The following is a 26018-nucleotide window of genomic DNA, read 5'->3' on the forward strand; positions in this document are numbered from 1 at the left end:
TAATATATTTTAAAAAGCATGGTTGATGAGCTCTGGAGAAGCAAATATCAAAATTTCCTGGTTGAGTCTAAAAACGTTTGCTGAATCGTGGAGAAACCTGCTTTAGCTGGATGGGCTACCTTCCTCTCTCTCCCTGAGTTCCTACCTGTCCCTAAACTTACGACACTAACATAGTGCTGGGCACATGGCAGGCACAGGTCAAATGATTAATTATTTAGTTCAATATTTATTGAGCTTTTACTCTTCAGACACTGCTAGATTCTGAGGTACAAAACTGAATAGAATATATTTTCTACCCTTGATCCAAGCTGGGAGGGGAAGCCAGAGTAGTTGGGAGTGAGGGGTTACTTGGAAGGTAAAATGACCAAATAAATAGGAAATCACAATAAAATATTATCACTCCTTTGGAATTTTAACAACACAGAAGTGAGGCATGAAAACCAGCTATTCCTACACAGCATTAACGCTGGAGTTACACATGTGAATAAGATAGTTCTGCCTTAATTTTTAGTAGTTGACAAGGCAAAGTGGAGGGACTGGAGATAGATCCATAGATAGATGTACTGTAAGATAATATAGAAGAAAAAAGTGTTAGAAGAGTAGAGAAGACTGCTTGGGAGAATCAGGGAAGCATTCTCAGAGATAAGATGATTTAGCTATATCATGAAGGGCATTGTATTTACCAGTATAAGATGTGGAAGGCATGTCTAAAGAAAAATAATAAAAAGGAAGAGTTGCTCAAATAGGGTGGTGGGTTTGAGGAATTATGAGAGTCTAGACTCAAGCAAAAGTGGAGGTAGAAGGCAGCACGAGATGAGTTTGGAAAGAAAGGTAGGAGCCAGATCACGATGAAACTTAAGTTTTATCTTACAGGCAATAGGGAGTTAGAAGATTTTAAGCAGGAATTGACACTCTGGCATTAATTGGAACAGGCAGAAATTCAAGGAAACTATGTATATAATTGATCTGATCCTAGACCCCTCATCTAAGATAAATGATTCATATATGCTTAAATCAATTTTTCCCATTCATTTCATTTAGGATTGGACAGTACACTATCATTTAAACACTCTAAGCTTCATTTTTTTTTTCCTGGTGTCTCTTCACATTTCAGTGCTAAACATGAAGATAAAAAAATGAAGGAAAAAGAGCCATGTGAATTGGAACCTAAGAACACAGAAAAGGAACCACATTCAAACCATGTTTTCAAGGTACCTATGTTCTACGGTTCCTGCAATTTAGACATATAACAGATCAGTTCATGGGGTTGACCTTATAGGGCCTGAGAGACAGAGCTCTTCAGAGAGACAGAGTTAGAAAATGCAATGGGCATTTGATATTGTATCAAGGAAATAAATGTAACAATGACACTAAGCTCCAGCCCCTAATTTTCTACTTTTTAGCCATGAAGCAGGCCTTAGAAGCAGGGCTGGGACTAGATTCAGTCCAACAAGAAACCCAGGGTGCAAACTACAAGGCAGTACCCACTCTCAGGTGCCGTCCCTGCCCTTGTACTACCCTGGAGTGAGAGTTTCCTTAAATGCTGTGCCCTAAGGCCCTGCTTAGAAGAGTGACTTGTCTCTGAGCTTGGTTACTTCATCTGTAAAATGAAAATAAATGATTTCTACCCAACTACCATCACCATTCCCATGCCGATTCTACCTTGTTTGTGGTGATAAAATAATGTGCAAGAAAGTGTTTCATACGCCATAAGCTACCATAAAAATGAAATGTATTCTTGTTGCTTTCATTAATATTAAATATGGTGAATGTGTGTATATCCATATCTAATTGACCCCATCCCCTTCAAAGCAGTTGGGTGGCAGGAGGCTTAAACAATAGATGCCACCAGGGCGATTGCCAGTGCTCACATTAGATACCTGTTTGAGATGTGCCTATCTTTTAGTACGCAGTTGTCCCAGTGCCATCTGCAGAGCTAGGGTAAATCAAACAGCATGTTGGCTGTATGAGCCTGAACTGGCGTGTAGGTCCAGAGGCTGGGCTGGACCATGTTGGGTGTTCAGAGAGCATCAGAAAGCAGCATAATTCAAAGGATGGTGTAAGTTGCTAATTGAGAAAGACAAGGTCCAGAGACAGGGGAGCAGCACTGGGTGTGAAGGCCGAGTCATCAATGGCTGTCAAGTTAGAGATCAGGAATGGTTTGATCAAGAGCATATGAGACGGCAGGAGACATACATGACTAAGGATATTAGCCATGAAAAATCTCAGGCTCTGCTCTTTTTCAATGCTGGCTATGTGGTGTAAGCCAGATATGGGCTCAAACTACTAACAAAGGGTCACTTCCTTCTTTTATGGAGTGCATTTGGGTTTCAGAAATTGTTAAATGCTATTTAGAATATGTTAGGTGAATGAGGGGACTGCCTTCATTATGAGAGTACACTGAAGGACGGTGGTCACTATATTTGTGCAAAATGTTGACTTCATTACTTTCTTGTCACTTTTCTCCATTTATACATTTAATTCTTGGTACCATGACTTAAAAGAATGCCCCTCCTCTTATTCTTCTGTGAGTTTCCCCAAGATCCCACTCAAAACTCAGGATAATCCACTCCTTATATCTATTAATTATATTAGTCTTCCCCAAGTACTTTCAAATGTATTATCATAGTCAGTCCTCATGTCTATTCTGTTGTCGTCAGAAGGACAATAACCTTTCTCTCATTTTCATTGGACAATTATAAAACACCTAGATGGCCAAAAATACTCTAATTTTCTCTCTCTCCAGGGTCTCTTCCTGTCAGTCTATCCAGAACATTTTGAAATGTAAATGTGATTAGGGTTTTCCCCTGCCTGAATCCTAATGGCTAAGAAATAAAGCCCAAACTCTTTGCTTTGTACACAAGACCCTTCATAACTCAGCCCCATTCTCGTTTACCTTTTCAACCTCATCTCCAGGCTGTCTTCCCTTATCTTTTTCCTTAAACTCTTACCTTATCAGCAGCCTCCTTGCTACCCTTATAAGGACATGAACACTTCCCCAAATCCCCTGTGACTTTTTGTGCTTTATCTGCCAGATACTCCTTTATCTGCTCTATCAATCTCCTACTGACGTTTGGAAAATACAATTTAATAACATCTGCTTTTCGAGGTCTTCTCTAACCCATCTCCCAGCCAAGAGAACCAGCCTCCTCATCCTCTCTGTTTCCATGATGGTGAGCAATACTGCTGTAAATAACATTCATCACATTATGCCCTAATTAATCATTTGCATGCATTATCTCCAAGACCAATGTGTTAAACTCTGTCTCTACTTCTAGAGCTTAGCATGTTGTCTTGCCTTCAGTAAGTGCTTGACAAATGCTAGAGAAAGGGAGTAAAGAAAGAATTGAGAAGGAACAGAAGAATGGTGCGTGAGAAGAAAAAATGTAGGCAAAAAGGAGGAAATGAAAAGGAATACATAGCATCCCTTAGAACAAGGTTCTGGGGTCAAGTCCTGCCTAGGTAGATTACTAACTGTGGAACCAGTGACCAGTTACTTAACCTCTCTAAACCCTTTATCAAGAGAATTGATGAACTTTCTCATGAGGTATAATGATGATTAAGTTATATGGAATATAAAAAGCCTGCGCTAGAGTCAGTACACCCTATATCCTGACTGCTTCCTGTGAGCTGCCTCTGTGCCAGGCATTCATTGAACATTCAGAGGTTGTGAAGGATATAGTGTGGACCTTCAGGAAACTTAGAGTCTGGTAAGATATTATTCAATGTTAAATAAATGATAAATAATTGTTATCCAAGAGGAATGAATGAAAAGCTGTACAAGTAAGCAAAGAACTGATTAGATAAGTCAGAGACCTATGGTATTCTCCCTTTTGCATATGTTTAGGTAGATGCCTATGAAGGGACACCTGAAAAAATTCAGATGACCAACGTCCACACAGGTAGAAGGAACATGTTGGCTGGAAAGCAAGAGGCCATGATTGATGTCATCCAGACAAATCCCTGCCCTGAGGGCCCGAAGCTGGCCAGGCACTCCCAAGGCCACTGTAAGTTGCATTTCTTCCTGATCCTCTTCGTCATTACCAATTTGTTTTATAGCTGAGCATGGCCAAAATTTTAATTTATTTTACCAATATTTATTGAACATCTATTATGTGCCAAGCAACTTGTCCTAGTGAGGAAGCTGTGCGGTAGTGGGAAAAAAAAACAATGAATTTAAAAGCAAAAGTCTTGAGTTCAAACCTAAGCTCTAATGCTTAGTAAGCTGTGTGGTAAGGATTTTATATTCCTGCAACTCAATTTCTTCATTTATAAAAAGAGATCATCATAATATGGACCTCACAGGGCTTTTATGAGGGCCAAATCCGACAGCATGTCATATGATAGGTACTCAGCAAATGTTTATTCTTTTCTTTTTATATATACTAGCTCCTGTTGTCTAGGTTCACATCATCATTGACATGTACTGATGATAATACTGTGGTGTCATTTGTGGACTTTATTCAGGTTTTATCTTACCTGCATGGTAGTCAGGACCCTTGATTGCAAGCAACAGTAATCAAACCATACTATGTTAAACCAAAAAGAAAAGGAGATTCACCTAGTACAAAGTCTAGTCATAGTTGGATCCAGGGACACAGACAATATCATAGTGACTTGGTATCACTTTTTCCACTCCTGGTTTTACTACCCTTTCAGTTGACACTTCAATAACAACAGAACGACCACAGTAATAGGACCTGGAATAAAGCATTTCTATACTAACCCCGTGATTTTGGGAAATTTACTTACTTTCATGTGCAAGTGGTGACACTACTACTAATTTCCTAGGACTATTTGTCAATGCATATGAAGTTTCTGGATCATATGTTAAGTAACTATTAGTCTTTTTCATTTATTTGTATTTTGAAAAAAATCATACCATGCCTTACATTACAATTCATGATTTATGTGTTATCTCCCATGGCACACTGTGGGCACCTTGAAATCATAGACCATTTGGTATTTTTTTCTGTATCTCTGTAACCTGACACAGTATCAGGCACACAGGAGAAACCCAACTTAATTTTGTAGAATGAAAGGATAAATCAAACTTCAGTGTCTAAACATATGGTGGACTAGGTAATATGAATGACTCTCTCGACTAAAACAAAGTGAAGAATCAATTTTTTAAAACATTCATAAAAGTATCACAGAAATGATTTATAAGGAAAAGCACCCACAGGCCTGCAGTAACCAGGAAACCTGGGAGATGCATGCCAAAGCTAACTGTTGCCTTGATGATTTTTACTGAGATCCAAATCCCTATTTAGTTTTATCCCAGATTTCAAATAATTCCCTCAAAATATTCTTTAAAATATTAACAATTGATAGTCAAAAATAACCAAACACAAGGAAACAAATCACAGTGAGGGAAAACCAGCAGAACAGATAGCAGAACCAACCTACAAGATATTGCAGATATTAGAATCATCAGTATAACACATAAGGTGTTTAATATGTTTTTGAAATAGAGAATAATATGAATGGGGAATAACCATGTTTTAAAAATATTTGAAAATGAAAAAATAATAATTGATAAATTGATAAAATGCAGTGATTGCATTTTATATCACATTACCTACAGTTGAAGAGAAAATTGGTGAACTAAAAGATAAATCTAAAGAAATTATCCAAAATTCATTCTACACGGGGAAATGATTTGAAAAAAAAAGAGTAAAAGAGAAGATAAAAGTCATGGAAGATAAAGTGATAAGTCTTAAAATAGCAATAAAATCAGAAAAATCAGAATTCCATAAATGGATACTGGAAAAATGAGGAAGAGGAAATAACAGATAAAACAGATACTGAGAATTTTCCAAAATTATTGAGAGAGATAAATTTGAACCAGGAACCCTAAGGTTCTTAAGCAGGATAAAGAACAGAAATCTATGCCTAGCCATGCAAAATGAAGAACATTAAAGAGTAAGAGAATATCTTAAAAGACCTTCAAAACAAACAAAGGGGAAAAACCAATCACCTACAAAAAGAAAAAAAAAAACTGAGCTCTGACTGCTGACTTCTCAAGAGTGTGTAATGAGAATACAGTTTTGCTGAAAGAGATTAAATATCTACCTGAAATTTTATGTCTCATAAAAATGTCTTTCACAAATGAAAGAAAAATAAGATGTTGTCAGACAAATAAAAACTGGAACATTTTATTGTCAAGATAAAATGCACTGAAGGAAATTCTAAAGCATGTACTTCAGGCAGAAGGAAAATAATCACAGACAGAAAGTTGTGGATGCAAGAAAAAAAGTTAAGCAAAAGCATTAACTCAACAAAATAATGTCAAATTGAGGAAGGTCTAAAATATTATAAAATATTGAACATTCATTATGCTTATATTGAGACGGTGATTAAAGTGTCCTAAGGTTGATAATTGTTTGGGAAGAGAGTAATGGTATTAATTTGCTTTAGCCTTGAAAGAATTAGAAGAGCTAGGATATATTCATTAAAATATACCGTTAAAAGAGTGAGAAGATAACACCACACCACACGTCTACAACAATCTGATCTTTGACGAACCTGACAAAAGCAAGCAATGAGGAAAGGATTTCCTGTTTAATAAATGGTGCTGGGAAAACTGGCTATCCATATGCAGACAACAGAACTGGGCCCCTTCCTTATACCTTACATAAAAATTAACTCAAGAAGAATTAAAGACTTAAATGTAAAATCTAAAACCATAAAAACCCAAGAAGAAAACCTAGGTAATACCATTTAGGACATAGGCATGGGCAAGGACTTCATGTTTAAAACACCAAAAGCAATGGCAAAAAAAAGCCAAAGTTGACAAATGGGATCAAATTAAACTAAAGAGCTTCTGCACAGAAAAAGCAACTATCATCAGAGTGAACAGGCAACCTTCAGAATGAGAGGGAATTTTTGGAATCTATCCATCTGACAAAGGTCTAATATCCAGAATCTACAAGGAACTTAAACAAATTTACAAGGAAAAAACAACAGTATCAAAAAGTGGGCAAAGGATATGAACAGACACTTCTCAAAAGAAGACATTTATGCAGCCAACAGACATATGGAAAAAAAAGCTCATAATCATTGGCCATTAGAGAAATCCAAATCAAAACCACAATAAGATACCATCTCATGCCAGTTAGAATGGCAATTATCAAAAAGTCCAGAAACAACAGATGCTGGCGAGGCTGTGGAGAAATAGGAATGCTTTTACACTGTTGGTCAGAGTGTACATTAGTTCAACCATTGCGGAAGACAGTGTGGTGATTCCTCAAGGTTCTCGAACCAGAAATACCATTTGACCCAGCAATCTCATTACTGGGTATATACCCAAAGAATTATAAATAATTCTATAAAGATACATGCACACGTATGTTTATTGCAGCACTATTTACAATAGCAAAGACTTGGAAACAACTCATCAATGATAGACTGGATAAAGAAAATGTGGCACATATATACCATGGAATACTATGCAGCCGTAAAAATGATTGAGTTCCTGTCCTTTGCAAGGACATGGATGAAGATGGAAGCCACCATTCTCAGCAAACTAACATAGGAAGAAAAAAACAAACACCACACATTCTCACTCATAAGTGGGAGTTGAGCAGTGAGGAACACATGGACACAGGGAAGGAAACATCACATACTGGGGCCTGTCGGGGGTGAGAGGCAAGGGGATGGAGAGCATTAGAACAAATACTTAGTGCACCTGGGGCTTAAAACCTAGATGACGGGTTGATCGGTGCAGCAAACCACCATGGCACAACAAACCTGCACATTCTGCACGGGTATCTCAGAACTTAAAGTAAAATTAAAAAAAAAAAATAAAAAAGAGTGAAAAGGTAAGTCACTGTGTAGGAGAAGATGTTTGCATTATTTACATATACCATTTATATATCAAATATATACATATTTGATAAATGACTCATATTTGGAGTACACATCTTCTATAAATGCTTGGTATTCAGAAAATATAAACTAGAAATCAATTTTTAAAAAAGGAAATGTAGTGAAATTAGAAAAATATTGAATAGGCCCTTCCCCAAAGAGACTATCCAAAGGGCAAATACACTATGAAGATTCAATTCTGCTCACCAAATTGTCTACCATAGAAAAGACTAAAAATATCAAGTGTTAGTGAAGATATGGAGCAACTAAAACTCTCATTCTCTGTGGAGGCTGTAAGCTGAGACAACCATTCTGGAAAACTGTTTGGTAGTACTAAGGTTGAACATATGCAGATCCTATGACCTAGCAATTCCGTACTTATGTATATATCCCAATATAAGTGCACAGTTTAATGCACCAAAACACGCAGACAAAACGTTTGTAGCAAAACTTTTTGTAATAGCCCCAAACTGGAAACTGTCCAAATGCCCATAAAAAGTAGAATAGATAAATAAATGGTAACCTATTCACACAATAGAATAAAGTCATCGGAATGAACAAATTAAAACTATTTGCAACACTATGGATGAATCTCACAAACATAATATTGAAGGAAAGTAGGCGACACCATAGAGTACATAGTAAGTTATTCCATTATTATAACATTCAAAAATAAGTACTGCTGGTATTAGAAGTCAGAACAGTAGTCACTCTTGTGGGTAACTATTAAAAGATAAATGAAAGAAAACAAATCAAAAGAGAACTGAATGGCGGAAAGAGAAGAAACTTTAGCCAGATGAAGATAAGAAAAAAAAATGGAACAAATAAAAATGTATACTAAGATAATAGCTATAAATTTTAAAATATCAGTAAACACTATAAATGTAATACACTAAATTCACTAATAAGAAGACACATGCATTCAAATCATTCGAAATTCAAATATATTAAGTGCTTTTTATGTGCCCAGCACTGTTCTAGGAAATGGGGGTATATAGCAGCAAACAGGCAAAAATTCCTTTTCTCACGGAGGTTACACGGAGGTTACTTTCTGATCAGAGGAGACAGACAATAAAAGATCTATATTGAATGGTATTAACAGTAAATATTATGAAAAAATAAAGCAAGCTAAGGGAATTAAGGAAGCAGATGAAGGTGACAGAGGTTGCCATTTTAAAGTGCTCATGGAATGGCGTGAATCCGGGAGACAGAGCTTGCAGTGAGCCGAGATCGCGCCACTGCACTCCAGCCTGGGCGACTGAGCAAGACTCCATCTCAAAAAAAAAAAAAAAAAAAAAAAGTGCTCATGGATGACTTCAATAGACCTTAAGTAGCTGAGGAAGACAGCCATATGTGTATCTAGGATATGAACGACCTAGGAAAAGAAAAAAAGTGCAAATCCCTGAGGCAGAAGTTGGCCAGATATGTTGGAGGAGCTGCAAGGAGGCCAGTGTGGCCTCAGAGTAACTGAGGAAGAGTATAGTAGGAGATGGGGTCACAGAAATAACAAGGGACTTCTGTAGATCATTGCAAGAACTTTATCATTTACAATAAACGAGATTTTTAAAACCACTGAAAGCCTTTGAAAGTACAAGAAAGGCATGACCTGATTTGCATTTAAAAAAAATTATCTGGCTTCTGTCCTGAAAATAAAAAGTAAGCTAAATCGGGGAGAACGGTTAGGAGGTTATTGCAATAATTTAGGTGAGAAATGGTGGTAGCTTGGAGGAGGATACTATGGTAGAATTGCTGAGATGTGTTTGAAATCAGAATATAATTTGAAACTATAGTGGACAGATGGCTTTGGATTAGAAGTGAGAAATGAGAGAGAAATGAATCAAGGATGTCTGCAAGGTTTTGGGCCTGAGCAACATAAAGGATGGAATTGCCCCTTTTATGAGATTGAATAAAATTTAGGAAAAGCAAACTTGCAGAGAGAAGTTATGAGTTTGGTTTGGAATGTAATATGTTTAGACAACCAAAAGGAAATGGTGTGAAGGCTGATAAAGTATCTGGAATTCATGAGAGATGTCTAAATTGGAGATGTAAATTTGAGAGTCGTCAGTGTTTTTAAAATGAAGCCATAAACTTTTGCATTTGCTTCAGCCAAAAGGAAGGATTGAGGAAGGAAAAAAAATGCTGCAGACTAAGAAGCAACTCTGTGTTCAGCATCTTTATTTTGTGTTGGAGAAATTTACTGATCACTCCTTGAGAAAAAGCAGGACCTTATGCCTCCGAGAGCTGACATTCATTGAGATGGTTTGGGGCCTACACACTCACTGACTTCTTGTCAGAGGATAAAACCTTTTGCTTGGTTCATTTAATTAATAGATACAAGTTAATGTGCTTGTTGTTTATTTCTCAAGTATATTACTTTCTATTTCTGATTAGTAGTTCATATCTGAATATGGCTATGAATTACCCATACCCTAAATATTAACCAATGCCAACAGATAAAGAAGTGGCAGTTTTATGGTTATGACAAATTTACAACTCTGTGAAGTAAGCCAGCATCTGCATTTAGCTACCTGTGCACACAATCCCTCTACATTTGTTAACCTGGCACACTATCTTCTGGCTAACTCCAGAATGAATTAATGAATAATATATATTGATATGTGCTCAATCAACTTGTCTGAGAATTTTGCTTTAAGAAATGCCATAAGACTGGGTAAGATCATCTAGATGTAGAGAGATAAGCCCCAGGGATGTACCCTGGTAGACTTCAAAGTTTGAGATCGGGGATTAAAGGAAGAACCATCAAAGAAGGGAGTTACTAGTTTACTAGGTAACCAGCACCCTTTTTAAGTATGTATTTAATCCTTGCCAAAACCACATGATTCAGTGTTAGCATTATTATCCTCAACTTCAGAGAATCATAACTGATGCACTGCAAAGTGAGGTGGCTTGCCCAAGGATCATACATACCAAGACTGCAATCCAATTTTAGCCCATTTAATCTGCCTTTTCTTATGCTTGCTTGCATTGCCAGTGATGTGTGTGAATGACTTTATCATGGCAGCTGATGAAATGTTTTTCGGGGGTGGTTCTGGTTTCCTTTCAGGTGGGTATCTGGAGGTTTTGGAGTCGACTAAAGAAACTCCAGACCTAGGGGTCTCTAAGCCAAGTTCCATCTCGGAGGAGATATATGATGATGTCGAGTACTCCAGGAAAGAGGTGTAAGTAACGTTCCAGTCTTTCAGCAAGATGAATGTGGTGAGACTTTAAAGGTACAAAAATGGTCTTTGTTATTTTCTTCCGTAGACCGAAGCCAAACTTCTGTAGCTCATTTGCCTCAAATAGTGGTAAGTATAGGAAGACATTTCTGAAGCTGCCAGTAGGAATTGCAGAATACTTCTACGACTGATTAGTGATAAGACGTCTTTTAATTATTCATATTTTAATAATACCAATTTGTGAGAAGCTAAGAGAAGCAGTATTGAGGTATGTGCTAACAGCAATACCAAGGTATGTGCTAATAAATGCATTTAGAATCAGGAACGTGAAGATGCTGGTAAGAGCATTCTTATGTAAAAGTGAATTTACTTCCTTCCTGATCTTTTTACAATGGAAGTCTGATTATAAGAATGTTTTTACTTAAAACACTTTCTTGGCTTTCTCATACTTTAAAGATTGACTTCTGACGTGATCCAGAGTCCTTGACTAACCTACCCCTACAGACCTCTGGAGCCTCATCTCATACTATAGTCAGTCTTCACCTTTGAGACCCGGTTATGCTGACTTTCTTTTAGCTTCTATAATTTGCCAAGCTCCCACAGCAGGGTATTTTCATATGCTTCTCCCTCCCTTTCCGAAATCCTCTTTCCTCCCCTGGGTCCCTTTGCTTCACTGACTCTTAATCTTCTAATCTCAGTTCCATCATTATTTCCGCAGGGAATATTCTCCTTGGTGTACAATCTCGTAGTACCATGGACTTCTTTTTCATAGTACTTGTCACAGTGATAATTTTGTTCTTATGTGACTTTTTAATTAATGTCTCCCCTCCTAGATTATTACCTTCTTTATACATACCATTTTCTCCAGCCCCTAGCATAATGCCAAGTACATGTTAGATATTCAAAAGAATCTGTTGAATGAATGAATTCATGAATGAAAACGTAATGGGGAGGTGTTGGTCAAAGGATACAAAGTTTCAGTTAGGAGAAGTACCTTCAGGAGGTTTATAGTACAACATAGTGATTATAGTTAATAACAAAGTATTCTATACTTGAAAATTGCTGAGAGTAGATTTTTAAATTCTCTCCAGGAGGAAGTATGTGAGGTAATGAATATGTTAACTAGCTTGACTTAGTCATTCCACTATGTATACAATTATCAAAACATGTTATAGACCATAAATATATATATAATTATTTGTCAATTTTTAAATAAATTTTAGAAAAAGAAAAACCAATGGAGGAGAGATAATCAAATGTTACTCTGATTGATCTTCCTAGAATCCCAGAAGTTTAGAGGGAAAAACAACTTTAAATATCATTAAACCCAGTACACTCATTTTAAAAAGAAAATTGAGACATAGAGAAGTGACTCCTCTAAGATCATTGTGTGTTAAAGTCGAGTTTTGAACCTGAAAATCCTGACACTTAATTCAAAGTTCTTTCCATTAGACTCTGTTTCAGGATTGAACTAAAGTATATCTGTGTATGTTAAGCTTATGTTTTGGGCTAGGCCAAAGCCATGTTTTGAAGGGAGAGATTATTCAAGATATATATCATTTTCCATGGTTTCCCCAGCATTCAGCGCAATGCCTGATGCTTAGTAAATTCTGATTATTATGTATTAAATACAGAAAGGAGGGAGGGTGGAAGGAAGGAATCTATTGAAGAACCAATTGTCTTTGACTAAATCAGTTCAAACTTGGGATCAGGTGGAAATGAGTCTTAATTTTCATTTATACGTACTTTTATAGAGTTTTAAGTATTTTTGCCATATGCTTTTAAACACATGTGGCTGAGTTTCAGTATAAACTGTTTAACAAAAGAAAGATCAAAGTACCTAGCATCTAGTAAATATCTAAAAATTTTTGTTAAATATGAATCTGAACTATTGCTAGTGGAATGAATATAAGTAGGGTTTTTTTTTTAATTTCAGAAGAAAACAGAGAAGAAATGTATGAAGATGTCTACAAAACAAAGAACAACTACCCAAAGATAGAGTGAGTTTCTCTCTTTCTTGGCTTTGTAGGCTAATGACACTTCATATTAGTCTAGTAAAGCCAGAGTTTAAGTGAGAACCCACCTCCACCCCGCCCCACCGCCACCCCTGACTTCCATCATCATCTTTTAGGAAAGATTCACACTGAAAGTTATGATAACCTATTGTAATATTACAATTGTGATCAACAGGATACTTGTAGTTGTGTACAATCATATACTATACATATTAAATCACATTGTTCTCGCTTTTGAGAAATACTCATTTCCCAGAGTAAAGGATTTTGATATTGGGTTAGGAAATAAGTAATAAAAGAGACATAAATATTAATAAAACTTGCTTCAATTCTATAGCTGTTTTTCCAGGAACAAATCAATGGTTATGACTTACCTGTGTCTCTGTAAGTTAGTAAGCCTATCTCTGGGATTTGGGCTTAATATAACATGTAGTGATCCAGTGTTATCAAGAATAAAATTTGTTCAGATGGGTATTATTCGACAAGTTTAGTTATTAAGGACATGTTGTGGAAAAGAAAACAGCAGTGGTCAAAAGCAAGGAGTTTAAGGGTTCAAGGGGAAAAAGGAGACCCTGAACTGGGCATGCTGATTGGCATGATGTGGGCATATCATTCCCTCACTCTACCCCCTAAAAGCCCCCAAAGGGATATTTGACAGAATTGTACTTATCAGCTGGTAATCAATGTATCACTATTGCTATATTATTCAGTAAATTAAAAATCAATGATAAGAATTTCAAGAGCCAGGATTTCCTTTCTTTTTTTTTTTTTTTTTTTAGGTCTTGGGTATAAACATTTTCTCATTTTATTTTTTTGAAAAGTATTTTTGTTATTACAGTTTTGCCTAGTAGATATTCGAGAGTGATGTGATGATTTTGTCCAAATGGGCGTATTTTTTCTGTTGTTATATTTGTTATTTTCTCATTCACTTACATGGTAGTGAGCAAGTACAGAATAATTGCCTTTTTTGAATTGACTATAAAATGTTTTTAATTTGATATAATATTAGGTCATTATTTTTTAATGCTCTAATGTTTATTGAGAGTAAAGTATATCCCATAATTGTGGAATTTTATGTATGACATATACCAATTAATCTGAATTTTTGAGTTATATTGTTTAAACAATACTGCCAGGTCTCTGTTTGAAGAAGTCAGATCACATAGTGTGCACAGTCTAGATAAGGAAGATGAACAATAAAGAAATAAACACATCGACAAAATTTTAGATACTGGTGAATATAAAGTAGGGAGAAGTAAGAGTTGTTGACTGGTCAAGGAATTTAGGTTGGATGGTCTCCAAACAGGTATATTTTGTCATAGTTAAGACTCTTACAGCCAACAGACACATGAAAAAATGCTCATCATCACTCGCCATCAGAGAAATGCAAATCAAAACCACAATGCGATACCATCTCACACCAGTTAGAATGGCGATCATTAAAAAATCAGGAAACAACAGGTGCTGGAGAGGATGTGGAGAAATAACACTTTTACACTGTTGGTGGGACTGCAAACTAGTTCAACCATTGTGGAAAACAGTGTGGCGATTCCTCAAGGATCTAGAACTAGAAATACCATTTGACCCAGCCATTCCATTACTGGGGATATACCCAAAGGATTATAAATCACGACGCTGTAAAGACACATGCACACATATGTTTACTGCAGCACTATTCACAATAGCAAAGACTTGGAATCAACCCAAATGTCCATCAGTGACAGACTGGATTAAGAAAATGTGGACATATATACCATGCAATACTATGCGGCCATTAAAAAGGATGAGTTCGTGTCCTTTGTAGGGACATGGATGCTGTTGGGAACGATCATTCTCAGCAAACTGTCGAAAGAACAGAAAACCAAACACCGCATGTTCTCACTCATAGGTGGGAATTGAGTCAGGATCTTCTATAACGTATTTCTAGTACAGTTTGTAAACTACATTTCCCTGAGTTATCTTTTCCTCTAAAGGGAAGACTGCTTCATAAAATCTGCAAAATAGAGACTACTTGCAGTAGTTTGTCTTGAAATATAATTACTCCCTTCATAGTTGACTGGTGTGTGCTACTTCATATCACATCTAAACAAAGAAGAAAAGCATATAATTCAATAAGGCATTTTCTTGCTCTTTCTTGAGTGGGATGTGTTTTGGACATGAAACCAAAGCCTCTGGTTCTTTATTTTTTTAATAGACTCAGGGGTACATGGGCAGGTTTGATACATAGATATATTGCCTAATGATGAGGTATGGGTTTCTACTGTACCCATTACCCAAATAGTGAACATTGTACCCAATAGGGAACTTTTCAACCCTCATTCTTCCTCCCACCCTCCCCCTTTTTGGAGTCCCCAGTGTCTGTTATTTCCATCTTTATGTCCATGTATACCTATTGTTTAGCTTCCACTTGTAAGTGAGAACATGTGGCATTTGATTTTATAATACAACAGCCTTCTCTATCTCTAGTACTCTCTTAAATGCCATGTTACTTATGTCCTGTGATTCCTCTTAGTTTAGATGGAAAAGAAGCACTCAAAAGACTGCAGCAATTCTTCAAGAAAGAAAAGGATAGATTTAAAATAAAGAAAACCAAGTCAAAAGAAAACTTAAGGTAAAAAGTCCCTTTAAATCCCTTTCCATGAGGGGATTAACCTGGTAGATACACAGGTTGATGTTATCCATTCAGTCTAAGAAACAGTGAAGGGGATATCAGAAACTAAAACCAAGGATCTGGCCATCATCTGCCCCTTTCTTGTGAATTTTTGATTGAACTACATGCACAGAGACTAATTAATGAAAAAGTGGCATGTTCCTTTGAAAAAATGGCAGAGAAAGGGTTGAAAATGAGGATAGAGGGAAAATCTTAAGCAAAGTCCAGAAAGGAAACTTTCCTCATCATCCTTAACATCCTATTCCTGTTGTTACCACTAAGCGTTATGTTACTTACCATGTCCTTTTATGCTTTTTGGGCCCTACAAGCCCCAGTAGTTTTTATCTGTCTACTGTTCCATATTTAATTTATCTCCCTTGAGAGCAGTAATATGTGGAAGGGGGAGATGAGCTGCTCAGCTGAACAGTTCATGTATTGCAAGGTCTTAGACCTGGAAAAGACCCTCTGAGATGACCTAGGCTAAGTGCCAGTTTTGGGAGAGGTTCCAAACTCACCAGCACTAGAAAGAGATATGAGGGGAACCTGGATTCTAGATTCTAGTACCAGTTCTGCCATTTATTCCATGTATAACCATGGGCATATCACTTCCTTTGTATACCCACAGCATTCCAGTTTTCTCTTGTATATAATGGAAGGGAGACTCTGGAGACACTTTGCAGGCAATAGATAGATATAGATGTAGATATTAAGGTGCTCCTCAATTTATGATGGGGTTATGTCCCGTAAACTCATTGCAACTCTAAAATATGTTAAGTTAAAAGTGCATTTAATACATCTACCAAACGTCATCGCTTAGCCTAGCCCATCTTAAACATGCTTGGAATACTTTCATTAGCCTACAGTTGGGCAAAATCATCTAACACAAAGCCTGTCTACAATAAAGTGTTGACTATCTCATGTAATTTATCGAATACTGTACTGAAAGTGGAAAAAGAATGGTCTTAAGGATACTTGAAGTAGGTTTCTACTGAATGCATATCCCTTTCACACCACTGTAAAGCAGAACAATTGCAAGTCAAACCATTGTAAGACTGGGAACATCTGTGTAGATATAAAGATGTCTACATCTTTTTATTTATTTTGTGAGGGCAGAAGATGATAAAATAATTTGCCCAAGGTCATTACCTATAGTGAGATGGAATTATGTTGTTCTACCCTGAAGTTCTTTTTGATTATAAAGTTTCAGAGTTTTGTGACTTTAAGTCCGACTGTCAGTTGGATCTAGATCTACCAAGAGACCCAACAAAACATGAGGTTTATAAATTGTAGTCCTAATATGGAAGAAGAGGGAGTTTACCTTCTGTGGTCAACAAGACCCTATGCACAAAGGCAGACTCTGGCCTTAGCAAATTAGATGTTTTCTGAGAGAAAATTATTGGCATGATAACATGCAGTCCCATAATATTTGAGCCAGATGAGAATGCTAATATTTTTAAGATGCAAATCTAATTACCTTTCTCTCAAAACTATTGGTTGGCTACATACAACGTTTAGAACAAATATCCAGTTCCTTAGCCTGGCAAGTAAATACTTCATGGCTGTCCCCATTCTACTTCTCTAGTTCTGTCTCTCACTAAAAGAAACTCTCACTACCATCCAATCCACATAGCTATAGATCTCACACTCTGCCATGGTGTCTCATGCCTCCATGCTTTGAACATGACATTCCCATGGTCTGCAATGTACCTGCCCTCCTCCAGCCTTCTTTTATTCTCAAAGTTCTAGTTTTCCCTCAAAATTCGATCAAATATTATCCCTGCTTGAATTCCTCCTCTGAACTTCTCTTTCCAAACCTGGATTACCTATGTTTCCTTTGTGTTCCCATAACATCCTGTGCACATCTTGTGAATCTGTTAATACCAGAGGAACCATTTTTCTTGGAGTCAGAGAATACCAGGGCAAGAAGGGCAATCCAGCATCATCAATATGTTATTGGAGATCTGTCAGCTCATCTTTCAGAACATGTTTTTTCTCCTTAACTCTTTTGTGTCTTTTGTCAATCAACAGTGCGTTTTCCCTTTTGCTGCCTGATTTAGGTAAGTGCCATTTGCTTATTGCTGACCAAAAGTACTCAGTTTTCATATATTCAGAGGCAGGGAAAGAGAAATGGTAACCCTTCCTGCATTCCCACATTTGATGAAAAATTGATCTACCAAAATCAAAGAAGATGTTTCCTACAGAAGTATTTTTTTTACATTGAGGAAGATGAATAATGTTTTTCAAGTATCTACTATATACTGTGCCCTGGAGCAGATGTGTTCCTCTTAAAATCCCAGAGAAATAAATGTTATCATCCCTTTTCAGAGAAGCTGTAGAACCTACATCCATATTTAAGTGATCCAGGATTTGTATTCCAGTCTCTCTGACTATGAAACTCATGCACTTTGCATTCTACCATACTGCCTTTTGAAGGACTTGATATCCTTCATTCTAATTAAGATATAATAAGTTGAATATGATCGCATTGCCACCAGCAAACTAACTGAATTGAGAATGGATCATTGGAATGTTGTTTACTTTTCCATTAAAATAATAGTGCATAAATTAGCACAGTGCATGACACATACTAGGCTATCAATACACGTTCAGTACATTGAATTTGTCATGTGTTCTGTTGTTTGTTAATTTTTGTTTAGTGGCTCTAGCTATGTGGCTACCTGGATGTCACTTGAACTTGACAATTCAAATGTATATTATATTCATAAATATGAGTTTTCTGAACTAAAAAACAAATGACAATTATATACACCTGATAAAATCCCACATCTCAACATATCCTTGGTCTATGTTTAAAAGAAAAAAGCTGACTTAGAATAGACATGCATTGTATCCCCACCCACATTTAAAGGTATTTAATAAAATAAGGAAGTGAATAATTATGAATAATTATACCCAAAGGTCTCAAACTTGTTCAGTGGTGAATCACCTGAAAATCATGTAATTCTATGTAGAGTGCCAAGGAAAGTGAATATTGTAAAATGAAAATGCCTAATCATTATTATGGCACTAAGTCAGATTCAACATTATGAAAGATTATTGTAAAGGAGCAATTACCAATGATTTGAAATAAAAACCATGGAAGAAAAATCAACATGACTATTCTATTAAGCTGTTTCTCCCCTCTAGGAGTTAAGAAAAGACCTCACTATTCTAGCAGTATAGCATATTTGTTCAATTCCAGAAAGATGGGAACTTAGTCTAAAAATGATTCTTTGAGCAACTCATTTTTCTGGAACTCTTTGTGAAGTCAAATTAATATAAATATATATGTTTTGAGATACTGGGACATCAAACTTTTTTTTTAATCTTTCAGTTGAATTTCTTCCCAAATAGAGAATATTTTTATTCTTTGATTCTTCTAGTCTATTTGTATTCTATGATCAGATTTTGCCAAGACAGACCCGAAGATGCACCTGGATAATTAGGTAATTGGGTATAATTTGGAAAGTCAGTGTTTATATAAACCATGCTTAATAATGGACTATTTTGATCCTGTCTTGACCCTAGAACTTAAGTCTCAGGAAGTTATTATCTATGATGATGTGGACCTGAGTGAAAAAGAGTCAAAGTAAGTCAATTTACCTTATTGGTTATCCCTGCTGATATTTGACCCATTTCCTCATGCTTTCTTAATTATGATCACAGAACCATCTTTTCAGACCCTTGGAGATTGAATGAAAAGTCAACTTGAGATAGTCTTCTCACTAACAGGGGAAAACACTGAATAACATATATGATCCAACAGTGGTAGGTGACCATAAAAGGCATTGGAGGTTTTGAGTCTGTTTCTGATTTTCATTTTTGAATTTAGACTTGAATCTCATTTTAACACGTTTTAAAAATTATCTCCAATGTACACGACAACATGGAGGATAGCAAGCACTATGTGACACAACCTCCATATTCAAGGACTAAATAACTATAATTTATCAAAAAAGATGGCTGGATGCAGTGGCTCTTGCCTGTAATCCCAGCACTTTGAGAGGCTGAGGTACGTGGGTTGCCTCAGTCCAGAAGTTCAAGACCAGCCTGGGAAACATGGCAAAATCCCATCTCTACTAAACTAGCCAGGCATGGTGGCACATGCCTGTAGTCCCAGCTATTCAGGAGGCTGAGGTGTAAGGATGGCTTGAGCCTTTGAGTCAGAGGTGTAGTGAGCTGGGATCACACCACTAGGCTCCAGCCTGGGTGATGGAGCCAGACCCTGTTTCAAAAACAAAAAAAAAAAACCAAAAAACCAAAACAAAACAAAAAGCCATCCTTAAGTTTGCTACTTGTTATTTATACTTCTCCTCTTAACCAACTGGTTAAAAATAAAAGTCTCCTCTGTTCATGTTTGATTCATCTTTCCTTGATCACTTCAATTAGGTTTCCTATTATACCATTGAACTTATTTTTGGTAAGGTCACTAACAACTCCTTTGTTAAATCCAATGGATACTTTTAAGCCTTTATTTTATTTGTCTTCTCTATATCTTAAACTATGAACCACGCCATCCTCCGAAGGAAAAAAAATACTAGTTTTTCCCTAGGTTTCTATGTTGTTATTATTTCTTCATTATTTGATGTTATTTTTAAGTTGACATATAATAATAATTGTACATATTTTCCAGGTATATAGTGATGTTTCGATATATAAAATATATAGTGATAAGATCAGGGTAATTAGCATATTCATCATCAAACATTTATCATTTCTTTGTGTTGAAAATATTCAATATCTCCCTTCTAGCTATTTAAAACTATGTAATATATTATTGTTAACTATAGTCATCCTATGCTAGTTGTATTAGTCCATTTTTATACTGCTATAAAGAAATACCTGAGACTGGGTAATTAATAAAGGAAAGAAGTTTAATTGACTCACAGTCCAGAGTGGCTGGTGAGGCCTCAGGAAACTTACAATCATGGCAGAAGGGGAAGAGGCACATATTATGTGGTGGCAGGTAAGAGAGAGAAGAGAAAGTGAAGGGGGAAGAACTCCTTATAAAGCCATTAGAACTCATGAGAACTCATTCACTCTCATGAGAATACTATGTGGGAAACTGCCCCCATGATCCAGTCACCTCCCTCCCTCGACATGTGGGGATTACAATTCAGGTAAGGTTTAGGTGGAGACAAAAAGCCTGACCATATCAGTAATATAGAACACTAGCACATATTTGTCATATCTCACTGTATATTGTATCCTAAAGTAATCTCTCCCTATTCCCTACTTTCCCAGGCTTTAGCATCCTCTGTTCTACTCTTTATTTCTATGAGAGCAACCTTTTTTAGCTTCCATATATGAGTGAGAACATGTGGTGCTTAATTTTCTATTCCTGTCTTATTTCACTTAACATAACGTCCTCCACTTCCATCCATGTTGCTGTGAATGACATGATTTCATTCTTTTTTATGACTGAATAGTTCTCTGCCATGTGTATGTTTATCACATTTTCTTTACCATTCATTTGATGTTGGATACCTAAGTTGATTCCATATGTTGGCTATCACATATAGTGCTGCAATAAACATGGGAGCATAGATGTCTCTTTGATATAATGATTTCATTTCCTTTGGATTAATACCCAGCAATGGAACTGCTGAATCATATGGTATTTCAATTCGTAGTTTTTTAGGAACCTCCATACTGTTATTCATAGGTGCTGTACTATTGATATTCCCACTAAGAATGAAGAAGGGTTTCCTGTACTCCACATCCTTGTCAGCCTGTGTTGTTTTTTGTCTTTTTGATGATTGTCATCCTAACAGGGATGAAATGATACCTCATTGTGGTTTTGATTTGCATTTCCCTGGTGATTAGTGATGTTGAATATTTTAAAATACGTTTATTGGTCATTGTATTTTTTTTTATTATACTTTAAGTTCTAGGTACGTGCAAGTTTGTTACATAGGTATACATGTGCCATGTTGGTTTGCTGCACCCATCAACTCATCATGTACATTAGGTATTTCTTCTAATGCTATCCCTCCCCTAGGCCTGCACTGACTGACAAGCCCTGGTGTGTGATGTTCCCCGCTCTGTGTCTAAGTGTTCTCATTGTTCAATTCTTACCTATGAGTTAGAACATGCAGTGTTTCATTTTCTGTCCTTGTGATAGTTTGGTGAGAATGATGGTTTCCAGATTCATCCATGTCTCTGCAAAGGGCATGAACTTATCCTTTTTATGGCTGCGTAGTATTCCATGGTATATATGTGCCACATTTTCTTAATCTAGTCTATCATTGATGGACATTTGGGTTGGTTTCAAGTCTTTGCTATTTCAAAGACACAGACTGGCAAATTGGATAAAGGGTCAAGACCCATCAGTGTGCTGTATTCAGGTGACCCATCTCATGTGCAAAGAGACACATAGGCTCAAAATAAAGGGATGGAGGAAGATCTACCAAGCAAATGGAAAGCAAAAGAAAAAAGCAGGGGTTGCAATCCTAGTCTCGGATGAAACAGACTTTAAACCAACAAAGATCAAAAGAGACAAAGAAGGCCATTACATTATTCTAAAGGGATCAATTCAACAAGAAAAGCTAACTATCCTAAATATATATGCACCCAATACAGGAGCACCCAGATTCATAAAGCAAGTCCTTAGAGACCTACAAAGAGACTTAGACTCCCACACAATAATAATGGGGGACTTTAACACTCCACTGTCAATATTAAACAGATCAACAAGACAGAAGGTTAACAAGGATATCCAGGACTTGAACTCAGCTCTGCACCAAGCAGACCTAATAGACATCTGCAGAAATCTCCACCCCAAATCAACAGAATATACATTCTTCTCAGCACCACATCACACTTATTCTAAAATTGACCTCATAATTGGAAGTAAAGTATTCCTCAGCAAATGTGAAAAAACAGAAATCATAACAAACTGCCTCTCAGGCCACAGTGCAATCAAATTAGAACTCAGGATTGAGAAACTCATTCAAAACCACAAAACTACATGGAAACTGAACAACCTGCTCCAAAATGATTACTGGGTAAATAACGAAATGAAGGCAGAAATAAAGATGTTCTTTGAAACCAATGAGAACAAAGATACAATGTACCAGAATCTCTGGGACACATTTAAAGCAGTGTGTAGAGGGAAATTTATAGCACTAAATGCCCACAAATCAGGAAGGATCTAAAATTGACACCCTAACATCACAATAAAAAGAACTAGAGAAGCAAGAGCAAACAAATTCAAAAGCTAGCAGAAGGCAAGAAATAACTAAGATCAGAGCAGAACTGAAGGAGACAGAGACACACACACAAAAAAAAGTTCAAAAAGTCAATGAATCCAGGAGCTGGTTTTTTGAAAAGATCAACAAAATTGATAAACCACTAGCAAGACTAATAAAGAAGGAAAGAGAGAAGAATCAAATAGATGCAATAAAAATTGATAAAGGGGATATCGCCACCAATCCCACAGAAATACAAACTACCATAAAAATACTACAAACACCTCTAAGCAAATAAACTATTAGTAATTTTAATGTCATCTGTTGAGAAATGTCTATTCATTTGCCCATTTTTAATTGAATTTGTTTTTCTGTTAAGCTGTTTGAGTTCCTTGTATATTCTGGGTATTAATCACCTGTCAGATTAATAGTTTGTAAATATTTTTCTCCATTCTGTAAGTTGTCTTTCCACTCTGTTGATTGTTTCTTCTACTGTACAGAAGCTTTTTAGATTGCTGAAATCCCATTTGTTCATTTTTGCTTTGTTACCTGTGCTATTGAGGTCTTAGGCATAAAACTTTTCCTAGACCAATGTCCTAAAGTGTTTCCCCTATGTTTTCTTCTAATAGTTTTAGAGGTTTGGGTCTTACATTTTAAGTCTTTGATCTATTTTTGTTTGATTTTTGTATAGGGTAAGAGGTGGGACGGGGTCTAGTTTTATTCTGCTGTGTATGGATATCCAGTTTTCCCAGCACCATTTATTGAAAAGACTGTCCTTCCCCCACTGAGTGTTCTTGGAATCTTTGTCAAAAAGCAGTTGGCTGTAGATACATGGATTAATTTCTGGGTTCTCTATTCTGTTCCATTGGTTTGTGTGTCTGTTTTATGCCAATACCATGCTGTTTTGGTTACTAGAGCTTTGTAGAATATTTTGAAGTCTGGTACTGTGCTTTATACAGGTTTGTTCTTTTGCTCAGAATTGCTTCAGCTACCTGGGGTCTTCTGTTATTCCATACAAATTCTAAGATTGTGTTTTCTATTTCTGTGAAAAATGGCATTGGTATTTTGATGGGGATTGCATTGAATCTGTAGATTGCCTTGGGTACTATGGTCATTTTAACAATATTAATTCTTCCAATCTATGAATATGAGATGTCCTTCCATTTGTTTATGTCATCTACAATTTATTTCATCAGTGTTTTGTCATTTTCTTTGTAGAGATCTTTCACCTCCTTGGCTAAATTTTTCCTAGGTATTTTTGTTTTTTGTAGCTATTATAAACCAGATTGCCTTCTTGACCTCATTTTCAGCTAGTTCTTTGTTCATGTGTAGAAATGCTACTAATTTTTTTATGTTGTTTTTGTATCCTACAACTTTACTGAATTTATCAGTTCTAAGAGTCTCTTGGTAAAGTTGTTAGGTTTTTTCTAGATATAAGATCATGTCATCTGCAAATAGGGGCAATTGTACTTCCTCCTTTCCCATTTGGATGTCCTTTATTTATTTCTCTTGCCTCATTTATCCTGCTAGAACTTCCAGTACTTTGTTGAATAAGAATGGAGAGAGTGGGCATCCATGTCTTATTCCAGTTTTTAGAGGAAAAGCTTCCAGCATTTCCCTGTTAGGTAAGATGTTAGCTGTGGGTTTGTTATATATGGCCTTTATTATGTTGAGGTACTTTCCTTCTAAGCGTAATTTGTTGAGAGTTTTTATTATGAAGGGATGTTGAATTTTGACAAATGCTTTCTCTGCATCTATTGAAATTATCATATGGTTTTGTTCTTCATTCTGTTGCAGTGATGTTTCACATTTATTGATTTGCCTATGTTGAATGACCCAACTTTGTTAACTGCAGGCATGTTCCTGGTGGTCTGATTGATGGACATCCATATGACCATGGAGGGGGTGATGGCTAGAGAATTTCTGGCTTCACAAGATGAAGCCAGTGATTCATGAGGTGAGCTGAAATCTTCCCAGCCTGATACTTCCCTTTCTATCACAGCAACCCTCCATGATAGATTAGAATGGTTCCCAGTTGGCCAGGTGCAGTGGCTCATGCCTGTAAACCCAACTCTTTGGGAGGCAGAAGTGGGAGGATCACTTGAGCTCAAGAGTTTGAGACCAGTCTGGACAACATAATGGGACCCCATCTCTATTTTTATAATGTAAAAAAATATTTTAAATTGTTTCAGACAAGAACATCAAGGCTAAGGGTAACTAACTTGTCCACGCGATTGAGTACAGAGGTAGGTCTGAGATCTGGGTGGCCTGCCCCCAAGCCAGCGCTCTTTCCTGCCACCTACCCTCTCTCTGGGGATGTGCTCACCAAGTGAGCCCAGGGGTCAGTGTGTGAGGTTATAGAGGGACAGCAGCCTGGTTGTGTGCAGGGAGGATGCCCTGGGAGTCAGTTTTTTGTTTGTTTGTTTTTTGAAACAGGGTCTCACTCTGTCCCTCAGGCTGGAGTGCAGTGCAATGGTGGCATGATCATGATTCACTGCAGCCTTGACCTCCTGGGCTCAGGGATACATCCCACTAATATGTTTCTTGCATTTCTGGGATGTATCACACTACATCATGGTGTATTATTTTTTTGATGTGCTGTTGTATTGAGTTTGCTAATATTTTGTTGAAGATTTTTGTGTCTATGTTCATCAGGGATATTGACTTGTAATTTTCTTTTCTTTTCTTTTTTGTATCCTTCTCTGCTTTTGGTATCAGGGTTATGTTGGCCTCATAGAATGAGTTAGGAAGAGTTCATTCTGCTTCAATGTTTTGGAATAGTTTGAGAAGATTTGGTATTAATTCTTTTTTAAAGGTTCAGTAGAATTCAGCAGGGATGCCATCCAGTCCTAGACTTTTCTTTTTTGGGAGATTCTTTATTACTGATGCAATCTCATTGCTTTTATTGGTCTTTTCAAGTTTTCTAATTTTTTCTTGGTTCAATCTCAGTAGGTTGTATATTTCCATGAATTTAGCTATTTCCTCCAGGTTTTCCTATTTGTTAGCAGATAGTTGCTCACAGTGGTCTCTAAGTGATGTCTCTTTTTTTCACTTCTGACTTTATTTACTTGAACTTGCCCTTCCCTCCCTCTCCCCCTTTCCCCTTCCCCTCCCCTTT

The 26018-nt window shown here is 36.6% G+C and overlaps 1 protein-coding gene across 1 annotated transcript in view; it reads left to right on the top strand.

Moving 5' to 3' along the window:
• The window catches only part of LOC105511310 (chromosome unknown open reading frame, human C1orf168), a 100897-nt gene that overhangs the window by 62138 nt on the left and 12741 nt on the right, over window positions 1-26018 (top strand). Inside the window, exons 8-15 of the mRNA XM_011941458.1 lie at window positions 1115-1211; window positions 3848-4007; window positions 10934-11048; window positions 11134-11174; window positions 12982-13045; window positions 15573-15671; window positions 17739-17767; window positions 19239-19299. Coding sequence (XP_011796848.1) covers window positions 1115-1211; window positions 3848-4007; window positions 10934-11048; window positions 11134-11174; window positions 12982-13045; window positions 15573-15671; window positions 17739-17767; window positions 19239-19299 — 666 coding nt within the window. The remainder of the gene's footprint in view (window positions 1-1114; window positions 1212-3847; window positions 4008-10933; window positions 11049-11133; window positions 11175-12981; window positions 13046-15572; window positions 15672-17738; window positions 17768-19238; window positions 19300-26018) is intronic.

Source organism: Colobus angolensis, unplaced genomic scaffold (genome assembly GCF_000951035.1).
Source record: "Colobus angolensis palliatus isolate OR3802 unplaced genomic scaffold, Cang.pa_1.0 Scaffold102, whole genome shotgun sequence".
Lineage (NCBI taxonomy): Eukaryota > Metazoa > Chordata > Mammalia > Primates > Cercopithecidae > Colobus > Colobus angolensis.